This window comes from Podarcis cretensis (assembly GCF_951804945.1).
Source record: "Podarcis cretensis genome assembly, chromosome: 7".
Lineage (NCBI taxonomy): Eukaryota > Metazoa > Chordata > Lepidosauria > Squamata > Lacertidae > Podarcis > Podarcis cretensis.
Window position 1 is genome coordinate 50,752,383 of NC_137176.1, and position 22,044 is coordinate 50,774,426.

At 40.3% G+C, this 22,044-nt stretch overlaps 1 protein-coding gene and 1 long non-coding RNA gene across 3 annotated transcripts; both read right to left on the reverse strand.

Annotated features, from left to right (window-relative positions):
• Positions 1 to 1,371: 1,371 nt before the first annotated feature.
• Positions 1,372 to 20,465, reverse strand: B4GALT6 (beta-1,4-galactosyltransferase 6). 2 transcript variants are annotated; one of them, XM_079982750.1, is made up of 9 exons: positions 19,431 to 20,464; positions 13,276 to 13,392; positions 11,355 to 11,468; positions 9,825 to 9,949; positions 9,400 to 9,516; positions 7,863 to 8,050; positions 6,254 to 6,376; positions 5,134 to 5,235; positions 1,372 to 4,136 (listed from the first exon to the last, which is right to left on the reverse strand). In XM_079982750.1, exons 1-9 carry the CDS (start codon positions 19,543 to 19,545, stop codon positions 3,989 to 3,991), a joined length of 1,149 nt encoding a protein of 382 aa, XP_079838876.1. In that variant the 5' UTR covers positions 19,546 to 20,464; the 3' UTR covers positions 1,372 to 3,988. The 2 variants fall into 2 exon arrangements, with proteins under 2 accessions (XP_079838876.1, XP_079838877.1); XM_079982751.1 differs by lacking the exon at positions 6,254 to 6,376 and having other exon boundaries at positions 19,431 to 20,465.
• LOC307219510 lies at positions 16,210 to 18,376 on the reverse strand. The gene is made up of 3 exons (XR_013840456.1): positions 17,549 to 18,376; positions 17,347 to 17,506; positions 16,210 to 16,930 (listed from the first exon to the last, which is right to left on the reverse strand). It is a non-coding gene; the product is annotated as an uncharacterized lncRNA (long non-coding RNA).
• Positions 20,466 to 22,044: the final 1,579 nt, after the last annotated feature.

Sequence of the window (22,044 nt, forward strand, 5' to 3'; positions counted from 1 at the left end):
CTCAATTTCTATAGGGTCTATACCCATTGCACATCAAGCTGCTGGCACACCTATGCTCACTCCAGGAAGCCTGGAGAAAGCAGTGCCATTGGCAAATAAGTCACACTTAATGCAGAGGGAAGTGGCAGGGAAGGAGACATTGTACTGAAGATCTCACTCAGTGTTCTTAGTCATGCACATGCACACACACACACACACACACACACACACACACACACGAATGGAATGTGTTCTTAAAATAGTTTCCACTATGAGTGCAACTTGCCTTCTGTGAAAGGAGCAAAAATGTAGAGTCCAAGCCATTACAGTGGTACCTTGGTTCCCAAATTTAATCCGTTCCGGAAGTCTGTTCCAAAACCAAGGCACACTTTCCCATAGAAACGAATGCAAAATGGATTAATCCTTTCCAGACTTTTAAAAACAACCCCTAAAACAGCAATTTAACATGAATTTTACTATCTAACGAGACCGCTGATCCATAAAATGAAAGCAATAATCAATGTACTGTACTATAAAATAAATAAGACAGTATTGTAGATGATAAAAATTAAAATTATTTTTTCTTATGTGCACGAAGGACAAATCATAGTCAAAAAAACCACACAAACAAAAACACAAAAAATAGCAAAAACATAAGCTCCAAATATCACCTCTGTGTTGCGTGGGTGCTCGGGACTCAACAGCTGACAGACTCAACAGGAAGCCTCTGACTAGCAGAAGGGACTCAATTTACAAACGGAACACACTCAACAGGTTCCACTTCCAAGGCAAAGTTCACAAACCGAAACACCTTCTTCCGAGTTTGCAGTGTTCTATTTCCAAGTTGTTCATAAACTAAGCTGTCCTAAAACCAAGGTACCACTGTATTCCCATGTAAAATCAGTGATCAAACTACCAGTAGTTTAGGAAAAGCTAACCTGAAAAGCACCTTCAGGAACCTGAAGATAGCTAGGTGTGCATGCACAGAGAAATTGCATGAGCAATGAGCTGAATTGTATATTGGATAATTAAGGGCATGTTTCTAAAACCAGGACTAAGTGCTGTTGCTTGCACTGAGTTAGAAATCAAGAGACTTAAGGTAAAAATGACTCACATAAGAACACATGTTTCAGTGGATCTACTCTGAATATGACTTAGTCGGATTCCACTCTAAGGAAAAATAATAATAGCAAAAGATTAAAACCTCTTTTCATTTAAACTTTGTACAATATAATGATGCAGAGCTCTCCTAAAACCTGTGCTTTAAAAGAGAAGAAATTGAAGGAATACACTTTGTAAGCTATATCAAAAGTATTTCAAACAAAATGAACGCAATATTACTAAAAGTAACAGTACATCAGTTTTTAGCACACTACATTTCAAGAGACAATGTATTTTAAAAGTACAAACATTTTAATGTGCAAAATAAAATGTCTTAGCATGATTCTTTACAATTTCCAACATTAGTTTTCAGTGCATTAAATGAGCATCTCACAGCTGGAACAGTAAAATAATGTTAAGTACACTTTCCTCTGATATGCTGCAAGTACATTTTTTTTAACAATTCACATAGTTTACATGAAAAAATACAAGCTCAACTCTTTAACAAGATTCTGAAACAGACCCAGACATCCAAGGGGAAAAGCATGTTTTATTATCCATATATCAATTACCTCTAATTTTGGCCCAAAATATTAAAGGACCAAGAGGGGTGGGGTAAAGTTAGTATTCTCAGCAGACTTCAAAGTGACACAATTATCATTACTTTGTTTAATTATAATTTCTCTTTTTAATCTTAAAAATCATATTTCCAAATATAGGCATTTTTAATTGTCAACTATTGGAAATTCTTAATTGTCAACTACTGAAAACCAGAGACCAAATTCAACTTTTTAAGGGTTTTACAAGAGGCCATGGATAAAGAATATGAATGGCTCCCAGCTCCAGTCTTATGCTACTTTAAAGGCACATGGCATATTAAGATCTGCTCTAGAATGGTGTGTTCAACCAGGAAATAATGTACAATGTATCTTGGATTATTATTTTTTTTTCATAGATTAAAAATGAAGGCATAATATATATATAAATATATACCTATATAAAAGTTATGCAACAAGCTGACATTTTAAAGTTAATCATTTGCATTCAAATAATGTGGCCATATTAAATCTGGTAAACGTGTGGCATGTTTAACTTTGTAAAAGTCCACTAATGAATTGGGGGTGAGGGGAAGAAGAACACCCAATGTAGAGATCTAGATAAAATTTAAATACTCTTTTAAATGCCCGGTTTACATCATGTCTTCCTGACATCGTTGGTTTTTCAGCAAGAACTCTTCATATTTAACTGTGTAAAATGCCCAGTTGAATTTTGCATACTATTTAGGTGTCTCTTGCAACGTCATAACATAACATAAGGACATAACATAAGACAAGCCTGCTGGATCAGGCCAATGGCCCATCTAGTTCAGTTTCCTGCTCTCAGGGAGGCCAACCAGATGTTTTTCAGAAACCGGCAAGTGGGATTCAAGCACAAAAGCACTCTCCCCTCTTGTAGTTTCCAGCAGCTGGCAATCAGAAGCACTGCTGCCACCAACTGTGGATATTGAGCATAGCCGCCATTGACAGCCCTCTCCTCCATACATTGGTTTAATCTTCTTTTAAAGCCATCTAAGTTGGTGGACATCATTGCCTCCTGAGAGAGCAAGTGCCACAGTTTAACTATGCACAGCATATAATAAAAAAATTATGCTGAGGCTCTAAAGAAGTAATTTCACGTGGTATTAACTGCACTAATATAAGAATATACTAAATAATAGCACTTATAACATGGTGATCTTCACCCATTCCACAAAAACTGGTGAAATTAGAGAACACAGAGAATGCTCATTCTTTCTAGAGGTCATGAAGGAAAGAGTCTTAGGTTGTTGCAGAAAATGCACACAACTTTAAAAAGAGAAGCTTTTGACACTAATGCCAATTATTACGTGAGAAATCTTCAAAACATTCCTCCTTGGGGTAACCCCAGCTCCAGCGACTTTAATGTAAATAAATTTGAACCAATGGCATATGTTCTGAAAATTTCATTCTGTTCATATTAAGACTTTCTGCCATCATTCCCCTCCTATTATCACTCATTAATCTCTTCTAATGAGCACATATATCTGCACTTTCCATTTAGGTGGGAAGGAGTTATTTTAAAAAGAAATCTACAAGCAGCAATATCTTAATAAATAGACTGACTAGGCATAAATCTGATACCAACACTATTGGCACACAATAACATCCTTGATGGATTCCCAAAATGTACATGCAATATGCATAAACAATATTATTTCAAGCATAATCAGGGAATCATGGCATTGCCTAAGTAATAAATAGAATAAAAAAATTAAGGATTATTCACAGAAAAATTAGTGGTAAAATCACGTATGTAGGCATATAGGAGCTCAAAATAGTTTACAACCATAAGCAGCAAATTGGTCCTTCATTGTAAACCAATCGAAGTCTTTGTCTAGAATTAACTGCTTACATGTTATCTCATGCCAATAAACAAAATCCAAGAGACTGAACACAAGTATTCTCAAGCACATACAGAACTCTTGAATGCTGCCATGTTCAAAAGCTTGTTAATTTAAAAGATATTTACATAACATGAAAAATATTAAAAACTTCATTTTAACTGTGATTTCTTGAAAGCATATTTCCTGGATGAAAATGATTTTTCTTGACTTCTAAACAAGCAACACGACTGTTTATTACAGTTGAGACGAGTGGTTTCTGTTGTGAAAAACGTGCCCAAACAAGGCTTGAATAGTGTTGGTTTCATGACGTAAACATTTTAAGTAGCAGCCATTAGGCGGGTTTCTTTTCACAAACTGGCACATAGTCATACATACAATCATTTGACTTCTTTTGTTAAGTCTTCAGAAATAACTGATGTGATGTCTTTAACTTGCAGTTTTAAATCAATATTTTCAAATGTTTGATCCATTTATTCTGCTGTTCCATTAATAATCTTGGACAGGAGCTAGTTCTGGCATAAGGTTTACTGTTACATTTGTATACAATTTGCTGACTAAAACAGTAGGTGTATATAGCAGATTATTCAACCCATCAATGTACTGACGCTCTCGGGAATATCTTAATAGTTTATACCTGTGGAGAGCAAAAGTAAGGAGCATTGCTAAAAGCTATGGAAAGTCATGTTTACTGTAATTGGCTGCAATCTGAAAGTGATTTTCAGCCTTTAAACAAGCAGATAATTGTTTATCAAATGTAAACATATTCAAAATAAAAAAAGCTTTGACAATATATGAACAGTACCTTACAGGTTATATGGCATACTATTACTTACCCAGCGCAACAACTTTAACAGTGCAACCATATACATCTCTATGAGGAAGTAAGTCCTCTTGAATTCAATGGGGCTTACTTCCAGATATAGGCTATTGGCCTATGGCTGGGAATATGCGAACACAAAATTAGCTAATGCTATTTAGTGCTTATTTTGACATCAGAACCAACCAATTCAAATCCTAGACCAACCATGGTGTTACTCAAGATGTAAACTCTACTTGGATATTTGTCCACACACCCAAGAGCACGGGAGGTCCTGTCATGCCATCTTTATTGTGCTGACAGCCCTCCGTGAGTTTGAGTTCCACTCATGTGAAGAGGAGGAAGTCCTCTTCTTCTCATGGAAGATCACCACAGGAATTAGAACTGTGATCATTCAGGGTTTTAAATCGTATCTTCATCACACCGGGAATAACAACGATAAACTTGAGACATGTTTTGCATGTGAAGAAACTATATACATGAAGAAGAAGAGGAGTTTGGATTTGTATCCCGCTTTATCACTACCCAAAGGAGTCTCAAAGCGGCCAACAATCTCCTTTCCCTTCCTCCCCCTCTGTGAGGTGAGGTAAGTGGGGCTGAGAGACTTCAGAGAAGTGTGACTAGCCCAAGGTCACCCAGCAGCTGCATGTGGAGGAGCAGAGACGCGAACCCAGTTATCCAGATTACGAGTCTACCGCTCTTAACCACTACACCACACTGAATAGTTGCAACTGTTATGTTTTGCAACTAACAGCATAATATGCCGAAAACAAAATCTCCTGTGAGCATTTTGACACTAAGCCATTTTTCTTACCGTCCTAAGAATTGAACTTCTCCTCGGTGATGATGAGGAATAGACTTATACTTCCCTAGCTCTCCTTCTGGTCTTGATACGTTGTATCCTACATAGTGAACCCTACAATTGAAAAGGTTAACATGTGTAAGAAAAACTTAAGATTTGTAAAGCCATTTTGACTGTGGTTGCAATCCTACAAACAATTTGCACAAATTGGAGTAAATCTTGTGGATGCAAGGTATCTTTGAGATATTCACCACAGTCAGACATTTTTAAACTGAACATAGCTTATCTGGTCAGCTATGCAAAACATCTGAATGTGCAAGATTCATCCTGCAACATGTCTGTTTGTCTCTGACCTATACAGAACATGTATGTCTTTATTTTTATTTATTTTTAAGCTGTTAGGGAAGGGTAATAAACTTTGATTTACTTGTTCGCTCTCAGATTATACTGAAATTCACATAAATTTTTTTTACACAACCTACTAAAGAGGAAATGTCATAACAGAAACATTGGCAAGAGTCTTTAAAAACACACATCTTCCAATTAACTGCAACTGCAAACTGGAAAAACAATAGTGAGACAGCAGGAACACGCAGAAGAATGGAAGAGTTTTCCAACATGCTGGCATCAGTTCCATCAGGCAGATCCAGTCATACTTTTCAAAACATGAGCAGAGGAGACATTTCTTTTGTTTATAGCCTACTTCTTAACTAAAGAAAATCCTACTTAACTAAAGAAAATTCTCCCAAACATATACTGAGTTTACTTCACTTTTAAAACTTATCCTTATCCTAGTTATGTTTCTTTGAAGTTCTTTAAAAGAGACTACCATCTGGACTGCCTAATAGGATGCCTTGTATGTAGAATGTTGTGTGTTGTGCCCCATCCTCAGATTGCTTTATAATGAAGGGCTTCATATAAATTTTAATAACAAATAACTTAATAGAAAATGCTTTGATGTGCCATTAAAGTGACAGGAATTAGCATGATGTTAAATGACTGTTAGATACTAATTTACAAGTGTCTAATAGGCACCTACACATCTGAATAAATCTTCTATCTCAATGCCAGAAGATAACTTGAAAGTCACTTCCATCTAGGCGATCAACCTATACATTCTATAAACACTCACCTGTTCCAGAGATCATCATCTTCTCCACCCCATCCCCAGAAAGCATTTGGAAATCCATTGATTTTTTTGAATTGTTCTATTGTTAGTCCACTTACACCACCAAAGAACTCATTGTATGGAAGACTGAAAATGACAGCAGGCAAATTTCATTTTCTTTAGTGCATTTAGGTAAAAATAATTATTTCTTCCTACAACTTTCCACATTTGACAAACAATTAACCTTTTTGAAGAAATGAATACACCTTTTAAAATCAAAGCCTTCACAATTTTGTTAAATCAATTCAATAAACGCAGAAGCCAAGTGTATTTCTATAAGGTCATCTTACAGCTGTGTACAAAGACACCATCTCATAAAAATCACACAAGGAAAACACTAACCACATAGTCAGGAGGTTGGATTTAGGCATACAAGTGTAAAATAAAGCTTTGAAATTATGGGCTGGGATTCATAGAATGGCACAACTAGCTCCATGAAACCAAATGATGTTTTAGGAGCAGCCCCTATTCACATAATAATATATTTAAAACAAAAATAAAGAGACTTTCAAAAGCAGGTTGTGATATGGCATGAGAATCTACTTTACAAAGCATAGGGGAGGAAGCAAAAATCATATTGGGTGTGCACCTATAGAACCCAGCCATAATCTTTTGATGCTGTATTTTTTCTAGAGAAAAGCAGTGACTATCTGTAAAGTGCAAGAAAATAAAAGCAAGCAGCTGAGCAATAAGCATATGCAAGGTGTGAGGGAAAATGTAGGCTGAGAGCCATAGGAATAAAAGACAGCCATGGAGTAAATGGGCAGCTGAATCACAAAGACCAGGAGCTTTAGAAGATAGAAACTAAATCTGCCGTGGCCATTGCAAGATTAAGCTACGGGAACAGGTTTTTAGGTAAGGGAGAAATTTAGTCAGAAGTGCATACATCACTGAGAAGAGATAGTTTTTTGTGATTTCATCTATTAAGCAAGTTTTATTATGGGAGGGTTGTTTGTCAAAGAATGATAGGGAGTGACTTTCAGCCTATTTGCACAAAGTAACTATATAGCTATGCCAATGCAATACATGTCAATAAGGTTAACAAGGAAACATCTTAGAAAGCCCAATTTCATAGAAAGGAAACTGCCTCAGTAGAAGGGCTAGGTTGTCAATTAAACGTGTTTTAAAACCTTCACATTTGCAAGTTAATGCTGAACTTTTGAGATATGAGATGTACCTCAAAGTAGTTACAGTCCAAAACTTTTTCACTGCCATATCCATATTTATAATTACCAAATTCTATGCCAAAGCTTAAAAACCCATAGTCATATATGGAAGTTATATGGAATGCATGAGCCTTTTAATCCATAGATCGTCTGCATGAACTGCTTAACTTTTGTTATACACAAATACTAACTTTTCTGTTTGATACTGTTTCAAGGAATGTCTAGTAGTACTAAATTTAACCCATACTTGTGGGACAGCAGGAGGAATGACTGACTTAAATATTTATTTTCCAATGTTGTGCCATTTCCTAATGGCAAAGCTTTGTCTAATTGTAAACATTGGTTATAACTATAGAGATTCAGAATGAATTTTCTACAATCACAAATTAATTGAATTCATTACTTACATGTACATATATTTGTCCAGCTTTGCGGCAAAATGTCGTGGCATCTCACCACATCCATAATAATTTCGATCGTTTTCAGGTAAGTGATCCACATCATGAAAAATTACACAGTCCCAGTCACCATCCTTCATGGCTTCTTTAAAACCAATGTTGAAGAGCATTGCTCGGTTAAATGGCTGTGTTCCAGTCTTAATAAGAGGAAAAAACAAGACGTTAAGACTGTAATCCTCACCCAGGAGTAAGCCCCTTTGAATTCTTTGGCACTTCTAGGCAATATGGTTAGGATAGTGCTGTAAATGTGTTAAATAAGAACTGACATAAAAGGATTGACTATTGACATAAGCTAGATATATACAAAACTTTAACATAAAAAGTTTTCTTAATATATAATGTTTGCTACTTCATAGCAAACGTCCCCCCTCCCATAAAATATTTGAGAAGGCCAAGCCCCCCAAAGTTGATGGGCATTGCAATTTGAATGGTGTGTATGACATGTCATGTGATTGATTGGGCAGGGCGGGGCTTACCTGGGCCCCCCGCCCAAATATTTTAATAAAGTTGGCACCCCTGGCTACATTCCTTCTAACCGCAGAGTAGCAGAAACATTGTTAAAGTCATAGTATGATATAATCATAAAATTGTAGAGTTGAAAGGGACCACGAGAGTCATCTAGTCCAACCCCACTGCAATGTAGGAATCTTTTGCCCAATGCCAATCTCGAACCCATGACCCTGAGACTCATGCTCTACTGACAGTGATCACAGCTGATTTGGAACAACCCACAAAACCAGATATGCAATGCCACAGTTAAAATTATATAAACTAAGATGCAATCTTTTGAAGCAAAATAATTAGTTTTTAATTCACCTGATTAAAGGAAACATTTTAAGGAATTTTGCCCAAACCTTGCAAGAGTAATATTTCTTGGGATTCAGCTAAAAGGTAAAGGTAAAGGACCCCTGACAGTTAAGTCCAGTCTTGAACGACTCTGGGGTTGCGGCGCTCATCTCGCTTTACTGGCCGAGGGAGCTGGCGTTTGTTCACAGATAGTTTTTCTGGGTCATGTGGCCAGCATGACTAAGCCACTTCTGGCGAAACCAGAGCAGCGCACTGAAACACCGTTTACCTTCCCACTGGAGTGGTACCTATTTATCTACTTGCACTTTGACGTGCTTTCAAACTGCTAGTTTGGCAGGAGCTGGGACCGAGCAATGGGAGCTCATCCCATCGCGGAGATTTGAACCACCGACCTTCCGATCGGCAAGCCCTAGGCTCAGTGGTTTAGACCACAGCGCCACCTGGGACTCAGCTACACAGCTGCAAATAAAACGTTTTAAATGTGTTGTAAAGTGCAATATACAAATCTGACACTAGATGGTGACATTTATTTTAAAACATTTATTTTAAAAAAGCATTTTCATAGCGTTTTTTATATGTGTGTAGATTCCACCTTAGAAACCATGATTAACATAGATACAATGCATTATTTACAATAATATATTTGAATTCATTCTAAAACAAATATAAAGCCGCTCACCTGTTCAACAACATAAAAAGCAAATTCCAGCCTTTGGTTTTGTAGCACTGGTATCAGGTGTCGGAAAAATATTGGAAGATGTTCATGGCGATTCCGAAAAGGAATGAGTATTGCAACCTTCAAATACAATGAGTATGTGTGTATGAGTATGTGTGTATTTGTTACCCTGCATCTATCATACATACAGTATTACTTTTAAACTACATTTCAATGTCAGCTTCTGGTCTGAAAAACACAAATTACACATATACATAACATATATATTTTATATCATTTTGAAGATGTGTTCCAGTATTGCAAAAGAAAAACCATGCCAAGGCTTTGAAAAAATCACCTAGCTTTATTAGATCATGCTGCACATAGACTGAAACATTTAAGAAGTATTTTTAGACGTTAAGAAAATATCATCTTCACCTTCACCTCACCTTCCACCGTGGTTTACAGTCCTTGGGCCTCCAATGACCACCTGGTTCAATGTCTAAATCTTTTGAAAATATCTTCTGAATTTCATCCAAACCAATTTCACTCATATTGACATCAATAAAGCCTCCTGGGTTGTGACAAGAATGAAGTATTAATGTGAATTTAAAAAACAAACCTGAAGTTATTCATAATTATCACTTAAAATAAAACACTACTGTGATAAAACTAAAATATATAAACTCCATAGGTCAGGCATGGGGAACCTCTGAAATACTGGCCAAATTAAGTGCGGGGCAGGTAAAAATGCAGCTACAAATGGAACAATTGGGAGCCTTTAAGAGCACTCCTTATTTTTCTTTGACATTTCTAATGTTTGGCACCAAATGCAAGCCCTGCTAGAATTGGATCCACCTCAGAGCTTCCAAAAGCTTATTGGCACCAACTGCAACCCCCTTAAGCAGGGATCTTCCTTTGCAGTCCCCATTTGAGTTCAAGCTATTAGTGTCATTGGCCCAGTCTTGTGGAACACTCTTCCAATAGAGATTCCACAGGATCATTCTATTTCAGAATGTTTCAGTCTTGAAAAGTGGGCTGAAAACATTTCTATTTCATCAGGCAATTTCCATAATAATTAGCTGATTTCTGATTAAAAATAAATAAATCATATGGTTTTCACTGTATGGCCTTCCTTACGTATAACTTTTGTAAACCACTCTGATATTTTTCATGAATAGTGGTTTATACTGTATTTTTCGCTCTATAAGACGCCCTTTTTCCCTCCTAAAAAGTAATGGGAAATGTGTGTGCGTCTTATGGAGCGAATGCTGACAGGCATGCTGACAGGGCTTCTCCCACCTTGTAGAAAAGCCCACAAGAGCCGCACTCCCTTTAAAGAGCGCACAGCTCTTGCCTGGTTTTTGTGGGAGGTGGGGGAAGGAACAGCTGCCTGGGAGAGGCTTCGGCGGCTATCCCAGAAGCCAGAACAGCAAGAGACTATCCCAGAAGCCAGATCCCTCTTGCTGTTCTGGCTTCTGGGATTCAGAATATTTTTTTTTCTTGCTTTCCTCCTCCAAAAACTAGGTGCGTCTTATCATCTGGTGCGTCTTACAGAGTGAAAAATACGGTAAATGTTTTTATTAATAAATAAAATAAATTGCGGTTAAATGCAGCAATGGGTAAAAGTTCTCTCCTGCAAGATGACAAAATCCTCTAACTGAAAAGAACACTGCACCTGAATGCACTGCTTTCAAAAAATGCATTCTCATAGCCAGCTCTGAACTGTGGTATGAACTTCCAAAACTTATTTTTCTACTAAACAGTTTTCTGTTTATTAAAAATAAATAAATCTAACCTGTTTTTCTTCTACTTTGAGGATTCTAGTTATATAAATTATAACCATATTCATCTAAGAAATAGTTTTAATATAAATTATATCCATACTCATCTAGGAAATAATTTCAATACACTTTATTGAAAGAGACTATTTCAAAGCAATCTGTAGCAAAACAGATCATATGTCAATGTGAACTTACTCATGTAGGGCAACTTTTCCGGACAAGGTTGGCTAGGAGAATAAGTGAAATTTTCTGGAAGGTACATCACAGTTTGTGCAAGGTTATCACTTGAATTGTTGCCTTCAGGGTAATCTTCATAGAAAGAAATACAATTTCAATTTAAAAGAGAAAGAAAAAACACAATTGTTTCTATGTTTATAAGGTAGCATTGCCATCTGCATATTATTTAATTTTAAAACATCTCTCTCATATACTTTCTGAGGAACTCAGAAAGATACAATAGAAAAACAGTATTTCAAGAATGCCAATGGAGTGATAAAGGGTTATGTCCTGAGCATGATGTTGTTCAATATATTTATAAATGACTTGGATGAAGGCATTTTGACATCAACGACACCAAACTGGGAGGGGTAGCTAATACTGTAGAATACAGAATTAGAATTAATAAAATATTATTACTGACTATAGCAGTATTCCACCTGGAATACTTTGTCCAGTTCTGGGCACCACAGTTTAAAAAGAATATCAACAAGCTGGAATGTGTACAAAGGATAGCAACCAAAATGGTTAAGGCTTATGAAAAATGGTTGAGAGAGTTGAGTACGGTTAGCCTAGAAAATAGAAGCCTGAGAGGTGATATGATAGCCATGTTCAAATATCTGAAGGGCTGTCCCATGGAAGATGTAGCAAGCATATTTTCTGGTGTTCCAAACCAATGGATTCAAATTACAAGAAAGGAGATCCCAACTAAATGTTAGGAAGAACATTCCAATGGTAAGAGCTGTTCAACAGTGGGAAAAGTTACCTCTGAAGGTGATAGATTCTCCTTCATTGGGGTTTTTTAAACAGAGGTTGAGAAGCAATTTGTCAGGTATTCTTTAGCTATGATTCCTGCATTGTAGGGGGTTGGATGAACCTCGAGGTTCCTCCCAAAGCTACAATTCTATGGCTCTAAGATTCTAAGATATAAAACAATCCCCAAGTGAAAAACAATCCCCACCCCCAAAAGCCCACAGCACAATAATAATTTCAGAACAGCCAGGCAGAACAAAAAAATAATCAGCCACGTCCTTTTTGAACAATCATGTTTCAACAACTGCCTGAAACCATATGGCGATATGGCCTGATTAACAAAGTGGAACACCCTAGCCCAGTTTGCCATCAGCTGTGCTTCACAACTTCAAGAGATCTGGAGCAGAGCCTCAGATGATGATTGGTGAATGCTGGGAGAAACATACAGAACAAGGCAGTCCTTAGATTTCCCAGACCCCAAACCACTTTCAGGTTAACACCAGTTCCTTGAATTCAGCCCAGAAACAAACCTGCAGTCAAATTAGTGTGCTGGAATCAAAATGTCTAGCTCCCATCAACAATTTCCTTTCTATTAATCATCTGATTCTGACATTACAATTACAGATAGGTAGCCGTGTTGGTCTGCCATAGTCAAAACAAAATAAAAAAATTCCTTCCAGTAGCACCTTAAAGACCAACTAAGTTAGTTCTTAGTATGAGCTTTCGTGTGCATGTGTGCATGCACACGAAAGCTCATACCAAGAACTAACTTAGCTGGTCTTTAAGGTGCTACTGGAAGGAATTTTTTTATTTTGTTTTGACATTACAATGTTTTTGGTGCCAGATTAAGGTTTTTCTGATTGTCTGGACATTTTAAAAGGGTTACATTTGTCTTTAGTTTGTCTTTGTTTGTTTTCAGCTGCTGTTGTTTAGTTTGTATTCTTTTATGTTTTGCATTTGTTGGGTTCTATTCTTGCTGCTCTTATTCTATTCTTATTCCAATCTTATTGTATGCTATCCTAGGATCTATTTCAAGGGCATTTTATAAATTTTTACAATAAACAAATCCATTGTAATCTATGGTTCACTCAACAGATGGTTATGAAAATGTTACAAGATTAAAAAATGAAAAGCATAACGTTCTTACCTGTGCCATTTAAAGTAGCATTTTTATTAGTGTACAGCCTGATCATATGCCCTATTGTTTTCACATTTTCTTTCAGCATTATACCTCGTGCTTGAACCATAAATAGATACGTATTTGCTGTTGAGAGATGAAAAATCATTCAAAATTGGCTTCAATTTGAAACTGAAACTATAAATGTTACTCATTATTGCACAATTACATGATTGACAAATATAATATAATAATATATATAGTCATTGCCAAATATGAATTAAGGCACTGAAAAAAGGGGGGGAAAGCTGTGGGACCTCAATAACAGTTGGAAGTGAAATGTACAAAGTTCAATATTCAGTGTAGAGTACCTGTCTTTTTCTTCACTAACTCTGAAAAAAATCAATTAAATATGAGAACATGGTAATATATTTTTTGAACTTACTTTATGCAAAGGGAAGAAGGAAGAAGGAGGAATTACTTATAAGCCTAACATCTGGCATCTCTCTGTTTTAACAAGTGATGGATGCAGTCAGCATTGACAATGCTGGCATGAGTTAAAAAAAATATTTAAATATACATTTCCCAAAAGACCAGAGGCTTTTCTTCTGGGAATAATTGGGGACGAAATTAAAAAAGAAGATAAGACATTATTCCAGTATGCTACAGCTGCCGCTAGATTATTAATTGCCCAAAATTGGAAAAGCCAAAGTATCCCACCAATTAGTGATTGGCAAACAAAGTTATTCGAATTTGTAGAACTTGCAAAAATGACACAAAAAATTAGAAACCAAAAGAATACAAAGTTTATTAATGACTGGAATAAATTTATGATTTATATTGAAGGGAATTACAAGAACCTAAAAACTATAGCAGGACTGATATAGATCTTACGATGTGCAAATCATTATAACTATCAACTGCAGGAGAAATAAACTATTCATACTAAGAAGCCTGAAACCGGGAGGGATGGAAGTCAATAGATGTGTAGAAGAATGATTAAAATACTTAAAGATATAAAGATATAAATGAGAAGACAAAGAAGCGTAATGGAAATCAACATTGTTTATACGTTATGTATTGATATTTATTTAGTTTTCTTTTTTGTGTGTGTTGGGGTTTTTTACAACTGTTGTAACCGTTGATTTGTTTTTCTTTTTGGTGATCTAATGTGAAAATTAATAAAAAGAATTTAAAAAAAAAAGACAATGCTGGCACGTTCTGTCAAATAATATGCCGTATTTTTTGCTCTATAAGACGCACTTTTTCCCTCCTAAAAAGTAAGGGGAAATGTGTGTGCGTCTTATGGAGCGAATACATGCTGTGCAGCTATCTCAGAAGCCAGAACAGTGAGAGGGATCGCTGTGCAGCGCTCCATCTCGCTGTTCTAGCTTCTGGCTTAGCCGCGCACAGCCTCTTCAGGGCAGCGGGGAGCCTTCATCCCGCTGCCCTGAAGAGGCTGCACAGCTATCCCAGAAGCCAGAACAGTGAGAGGGAGCACTGCACAACAATCCCTCTTGCTGTTCTGGCTTCTGGGATTCAGAATATTTTTTTTCTTGTTTTCCTCCTACAAAAACTAGGTGCGTCTTATGGTCTAGTGCATCTTATAGAGCGAAAAATACGGTATATGCAAGCAGAGAAGAAAGCCATACCATCAGATGTGCTTCTGCATGCCCCTGTATCATGATGCAACAGTTACATTATAATGAGGAAGCATGAGAATATTAAAAGAGCCTGCTGGGTCAGGCCAATAGGTCCATCTTGTCTGGCATCCTGCTCTCACAGTGGTCAACCAGATGCTTATGGGAAACCTGCATAATAAGTTTGCCAACCCGCTGTCATGATTTCTTCTTATGCCATTTTCTCTTCCCAAGTGGGAAAAACACATTGTTGCTTGATTTATGTGGCTACTGGCATGCCACAGGACAACCATGCAAAAGCTGGATATGAATCAGACCCGACTGTACATAAAAATATTATTTACCCAAAGCAGCCTTTGTTGTAACATAAATTGTAAGAAGAACTCAAACTGTGTTTTCAGCTAGCTGAAATGTCAATGCTAGTATCAAGAATGCAAACTATCACATAAACTAGTTGGACATGTGTAAGTTTGGTCCATGTCATTTTAGATATCCTGTAATACAGAATTATTATCCTGAATGTAAACAAATTTAGGTCTGGATTCAACTCACGAGTCACGTGAATGGAAGCCTGCACAAGGACTTCCATTAGTGTGACAGGGCTTTCCCCCCTTTCCCCTGTGAGCCCCCTGTACACACACCTCAAATTAGTTTGAGGGGGTCAGGAGCACCCCCAGAACAGCACACAGTGGGAGCAGACAGAGGATCATTCCATCTGGCAAACTGAAACGCTTGTGCTGATAGAACTTTTGCCATAGCACTACAATGAATTTCTTCCTTAGTTACCACAGTAAAACACTTCAATATGGTAACCAAATCACACATCACAACCAAAGAAAAGGTAAGGAGGTATCATAAAGTCATGAGGCTTTCACAACTAGATTATTGTTACTTAAATCAATTAAACTTGTTATTGCACCACTGCACTGTAGTTTAATCCACAGGCAGACATCCTCTAAGGAAACATATTCCCTTTGAAACCAACGTGAAATCAAGTTTGTTCAATTAGTAATTAAAGGGTGCTGTATAAAGAAATGTGAACTTGATTGTAAAAATAGGTAGCCATTCCACAATATGAAAGTTCAGTGCAAGTAAATATTAGGACTTACACCAGAAAAGATTCATTTTCCTACTGAACACTATGCACTATCATGAATACTGATACATCCTAAATCATATAGGATCTTCTCAATTTTATATTCTCCCTTTTTGAGACAAGTTCATATCCAAATCTATTTCCAGATTTCCTACTTAACTGTACCAAGAAGCATATGAAGTAATCACTTCTGTTTGAAGGTTGTTTATGTCCTCTCCCCCCCCCCCCTTTAAGTGTCAACTAGTGGATGTTCTCCTGATGTTTGTTATCCTCTACTGCAGGTGTGTAGTCTAATTTGTGGTGTTGGGCCAGAGAGGGGATTTTTTTTGTGTGCCATCCACCCCACTGCTCTTCAACCTTCCTAACTAAACTCACAGAGCTTGTCTGACATGTGGTGCTGAAGAACCCTTTCATGGTGGTGTTGGGAAACTTAATATTCAGGCTAAGGCTGCCACAAATGGGCCAGCTAAGGACCACATGGCCTCTGTGACAACCATGGGGCTGTCTCACTGCATCAGTGGTCCAACAAATGTGGGTGGGCATACTCTCAACCTAGTCTTGCCACAGAGCAGGTTGTGGGCTTGCTGTTAGTCTGTTGTCATGGGTGGATCATTCTCTGGTTGAGCTAAATGTAGTAACTCCACTCCGCAAGGGTTAGTTCACCCTCAGAGACCAATGGAACCAGATGGATTCCTGAGTGCCCTGGGGGATTTTCTGACTGACATGGCTGGTGCCCCTTTCAAGGCTCTTTTCTCACTGTAGAATGCTGAGAAGTAGAACCACCAAAACAATCACTCCTGAATGCCCTTGCCATTACTGTGGGGCATGTAGATCACCTTAGTATTTCAGGTACACAGGAGGATTGGTGACTAGAGTCAGAGTTGGAGCCAGTCCAGTGGAGGCAACTAGAGCACTGTCAGTTCCATCTATACTGGATCAGTTTAGATTACTGTACTGTGAGAAGGGCGCAGGGACGCGGGTGGCGCAGGGACGCGGGTGGCGCAGGGACGCGGGTGGCGCTGTGGGTAAAAGCCTCAGCGCCTAGGGCTTGCCGATCGAAAGGTCGGCGGTTCGAATCCCCGCGGCGGGGTGCGCTCCCGCTGCTCGGTCCCAGCGCCTGCCAACCTAGCAGTTCGAAAGCACCCCCGGGTGCAAGTAGATAAATAGGGACCACTTACTGGTGGGAAGGTAAACGGCGTTTCCGTGTGCTGCGCTGGCTCGCCAGATGCAGCTTTGTCATGCTGGCCACGTGACCCGGAAGTGTCTCCGGACAGCGCTGGCCCCTGGCCTCTTGAGTGAGATGGGCGCACAACCCCAGAGTCTGTCAAGACTGGCCCGTACGGGCAGGGGTACCTTTACCTTTACCTTTACTGTGAGAAGGTGGCCCATCTTAGCTTCTTAGAGCTAGCCTTAGGGCAGTGTTGGCCAAACTTGGGTCTACAGCTGTTTCTGAACAACAACACCCATCATCCCTAGCTAACAGGACCAGTGGTCAGGAATGATGGGAATTGTAGTCCCAAAACAGCTGGAGACCCAAGTTTGGCCAATACTGCCCTAGGGGATTGACAGGGTGGATCCAGGGAGTGACGAATACTTCACTGGAGAAGGGAGAGGAAGCAATTGCCTTTAAGGAGAGAGTGGCGCACCACCTCTTTAAAAAGACCCTCATCTAATATGTCAAAAGCCAGGTTAAACAGGTATGCTTTCAGCACTCACCAAAAGCTGTACAATGAAGATGCTGGATGCACCTCTGTGGACAGTTCCACAACTTAGGCGCTGCTACAGAGAATGTCCTCTCTTGGGGGACTACATCCGGAACCAATATGGCCCCTCTGTTGATCTTAACACCTGAAGGGGGTCTGTAGGGAAGGAGGTGGTCGTTCAGGTATTTAGTGCCCAAGTCGTTTAGGGCAGAGCTTGCCCAGATGGGGCAGGTGAAGCAACTGCTTCAGGCAGCAGAAGCCTCCCAGGCTGCACTCTCTGCCCTGCCACTTCCACCATCGGTGCTGAATTGGGGCAAAATTGAAGCCATTTTGGGCAAGATCTTTCCCAAAATTGTGCCATTTCTCTGCCCATGTCAGATGAGGCAGGGCATGTGGTGGCAGCAGAGCAGATAGGACAGCAGGAGCCAAGTAGGTGGTGCCAGGAGCAGCAGCAGCAGCAAGGCAAATTGGAACTTCCCATTTCACCTCAAGTAGTGAATTGGGATGCGCCACCCCTGATTTAGGAATTTAGGAACTAATGAGAGTACAGTCGTACCTTGGTTCTCGAGCAGAATGCATTCCAGGAGTCTGTTTGACTCCCGGAACCGTTCAAAAACCAAGGTGCGGATTCCGATTGGCTGCATGAGCATCCTGCAGCCAATCAGAAGCTGCAGAAGCCACGCCAAATGTTCAGCTTCCCAAAACCGGAACACTCACTTTGTTCAAGAGCCGAAACATACGAGTTCCAAGGCATTCGGCAACCAAGGTACGACTGTACCTTGAAATGAGTCCAGAAGTGAAATGGCAACCAGTGCAGCTGTTTTAAAACAGGAGTTATGAGAGATCTAAATGGAACCCCACCCAGTAATCTTGCTGTTGTAATTTGGACCAAGGGAAGTTTTCAAATCATCTACAAGTGGATTAATGTAGATGATGTGGCCACAATATTTTTCGCAGGAGGAATTGTTTTTAAATGACTGCTACAGAGTATTTGTATGGAAAGGCTGAGAACTCAGGCTTTATAGAAATAAAATGTAAAATTGTCCAAAGCTCTCTCAGCATATTTGCATGGGCTGTTCTCATTAGAAACTATGTCACAAGCGCTGTCCAACACGCTCCCATATCTCACAAGTCTTATATATTCAAGTGTCATAATGAGCAGAAGAGTGGATCTGATTTCATCACCAACTAGAATTACCAAACGGAATGCAGGTAAAACTGGTATTTTCTTTTGTTAGAAGCCCTACTCCTGTAATAGCATGTTATAATAGACAAGCATGCATCTCTCACAACACAAGGACAAGAACAATCCATCCCTTTGAAAACATATGTACTTCCAAAATGCATTTATTGACTGTGTACACACAGGAATGTTTGACCACCGTATGCTTTGCCATTCACCCAACACAATGAAACTGCATCAGTGTAGCATGTCAATTTATGAGTTCACACTTGTGCATTTCTCACTCAACACCTGCAGCATCAGGTAATAATGACTTGCAAGTGTGAGATCAGCCACCACAAGATCAAACAACATAGACTTTTTGATCATCAGCTCCTAGTACAATCTCAGACATAATGTTTTTCAATGGAGAATCGCATGTGAGGAGGAAAGAAAAAACACGCATGTGCACATGTATGAATGAACCAAGTCCCCGGTGAATCCTTGGAGCCGTTTTGGAACGACATGCCCTTTAATCCCACCCACCGACCTTGAAAAAACGCAAGTCGGGGATCCCTTCTTACCTATTCCGGGAGCCACATAAATGAAATACAGGCAAGAGGAGGAGAAGGAAAAGAAGAAGAGGAAGGCAAAAATCGAGCGGTTGGAGACTCGCAGCGCCTTGGTGAAGAGAGACATCCTCCTATTCCGGGGCAGAGAGGCAGGCCACCCCCTCCCTCCCCCCGGCTGCAAGTGGCGGCTGCGCTTCCCAGGCTTGAAGGTGCAAACCCCACCCCCACCAAAATAAAGATAAATAAAAAGCAGGCTGCCCACGGACTGGATGCCAAGCCAAACCAGCTGCTAAGACAGACCACGAAGCCAAGAGCGAGGCCTCGGGAGAGCAGGAAGCCCCACCAGCGGGGACGGACTCCCAGGCATGGTCAAGAGGGCGAGGTTATCCCACACAGGATGGGCCAAGCTAGGGAGGGAGAGAAGGTCCGGCGCGGCGGGGGGGGGGCACAGAACGGAGCGGAAGGCGGGAAGGGGGCAGCGCGCGCCACCCCAAAGGGAGGCGTCAAGGAAAAGGGCGAGCGCCCGCAGCCGTGAAGGGAGGAGGGCGATGCTTCATGACGCAGGTGAAAGACGCTGAGAAAAGTGTGGGAGGGGGTGTCGCTGTGGTCCCTCTAGGCCGCCCCCACCTCCCTGCAGCCCGAACTTGGCGCTCCCCCTGTGAGGCGGGAAGGAGAGGTGTTTCAGCAACGCCTCCTGAGGGGAAGCTGCTGCCGTTTGGCTCCGGGTCCTCTCAGCCCACCGGAAGCCCCCGCTGCTGGTTCCTTGGCCGACGCTGCCCGCCTCGCCATCCTGCCGCAGGCTGGGAGCGGTTGCCGTCCGGGCATCCCTAGCCGCTTTCTCTCCGCTCGGCTTGCTGCTCTCGCTCTTTTCCCGAGACCTGCCTCCTCCCACCAGCAGGTCTCTCTCGGACTGCGGCGGTGGAGGGAAAGTGCGGGGTGCCCGGGCTGGCGCGCGGGGGGGGGGGCTCCACGGCGTGACGAAGGGGAACTGCAGAACTCCGTGTCGCGCGGGTGGCGGCGGGGGATGATGGGGGTGGGGAGCGCGCGCCGCTCACGCTCGCGTGGGTTGGAAAGGCGGGCAGGCGCGAGGAAGGAAGCGCGCGCCGGCCCGCTCCCTGAGCCAATGCGGAACCCGGGACGAAGGGACAGCACTTCTGAGTCCAGCATCCCGTTCTCACATTGGCGAACCAGATGCGAACCCGGCACAAGATTTTGCAGAGGCACTAAAAACTACTTTGAAAAAAAAAGAATAGGGAAAAGAAAACCTTAGAAGGGGTGGGGACCCAAACGTCACAGTGAGGACTAAGCATACTCAGTATGCATGAGTATGCAAAGCTCACTGACTGGGGAGGATGCAAAGGAAAACCAGAAGGTTTTCACATATACTACTGGCAAGCCAGGTGTCCCCCCCCCCCCCATCTTATATTTTTGCTGCTGGTTCTTCCAGCCTAAATGCAGAACCTTGTTTTTGTCCATAATTAAATTCATTTGGTTACTTTTGACTCAGTTCTCCAGTCTGTTAATGTCACCTTGAATCCTGTTTCTGTCTTCTGAGGCATTAGCTACCCCTTCCAGTTTGCTGTCATCTGGAAATTTGATGAACATCCCTTCAATTATTTCTTTTATAAAGCAGCTGAACAACAATGGGTGCAGGACTGAACCCTACGGCACCCCACTTGTCATACTTTTTTTTTACTCTTCCCATGCGCTATCAGGGTTTCAATTTCTGGGAGATTCAACAGAACACACTTTAAAACCCTTTTCAGATCTTAGTGGTAAATACACAAAGGTCTGACAAGCGCTTTGTGTGCCCAAGGATGTTGGGGATAGGATTTGCATGAGTGCCTTTGCTCTCATTTCTATTTTAACACCCTATGTGTGCAGGCGAATGCCTAAGCATGACTATAACCAACAAAAAAATGTGTGTGGAGCCCCCACAGATAGAAAAGTTTCCCCACTGAAGATAGGCTCCTCACACTAGACAGGAATTAACTCGCTCATTCCCATTGCCTACCTATCATGTGTTTAATTAACCCCATTTGGAAGACTTAAAGAGGGGTACACTTGAAGAATGCTTAAGATGTCGATCTGATCGATCTACCTTTTCTAATTAGAAGGAGAGGGAAGAACAGACTGAAACATCACAGAAACTGGGCAGCTAGGATTGGAAGCATTGCTAATATTTGATACTACCACTAGATGTCACCATTTTAACATACTCCAAAGTTTTATAAATAACAATGTTTGGTTTTACCTTTGAAAACTTGCAGTAATCTTTTCTGTAGTTATCAAAGCAGTACTATTGTCAGCACGTACAAATGAAGATCAGATCTATATAGTTTGATAATCATTTTCGAAATATGCAGCACTCCTTTTTCGCATGCTGCTTATAAGAAATGCAACTCTTAAGAAATGATGTGACAGGACAGGAGGGAGATAGAGACTGACACAGACAGTTCTGCAACCCAAAGTCCTCTGGTTACTCTGCACTAAGAAGAGATAATAGACGTTCTGGAATTTTGAGCAGGGGGAATTTGTGTTTTTCATTGAAGAAAACAAAGGTTTTATCTATTGGGGTGTGAACATGGCAGCACTCACTTTTTGTAAGGCCCTGTAAGTCCATTCA

Coding starts and splice junctions, on each gene's coding strand:
- B4GALT6 (XM_079982750.1), bottom strand. CDS start 19,545: ATGTCTCTCTTCACCAAGGCGCTGCGAGTCTCCAACCGCTCGATTTTT. Junction 13,393..19,430: donor TTATGTGGCTCCCGGAATAG/GTAAGAAGGGAT, acceptor ATCTCTCAACAG/CAAATACGTATCTATTTATG. Junction 5,236..6,253: donor GATGATGATCTCTGGAACAG/GTGAGTGTTTAT, acceptor TTTCAATTGTAG/GGTTCACTATGTAGGATACA.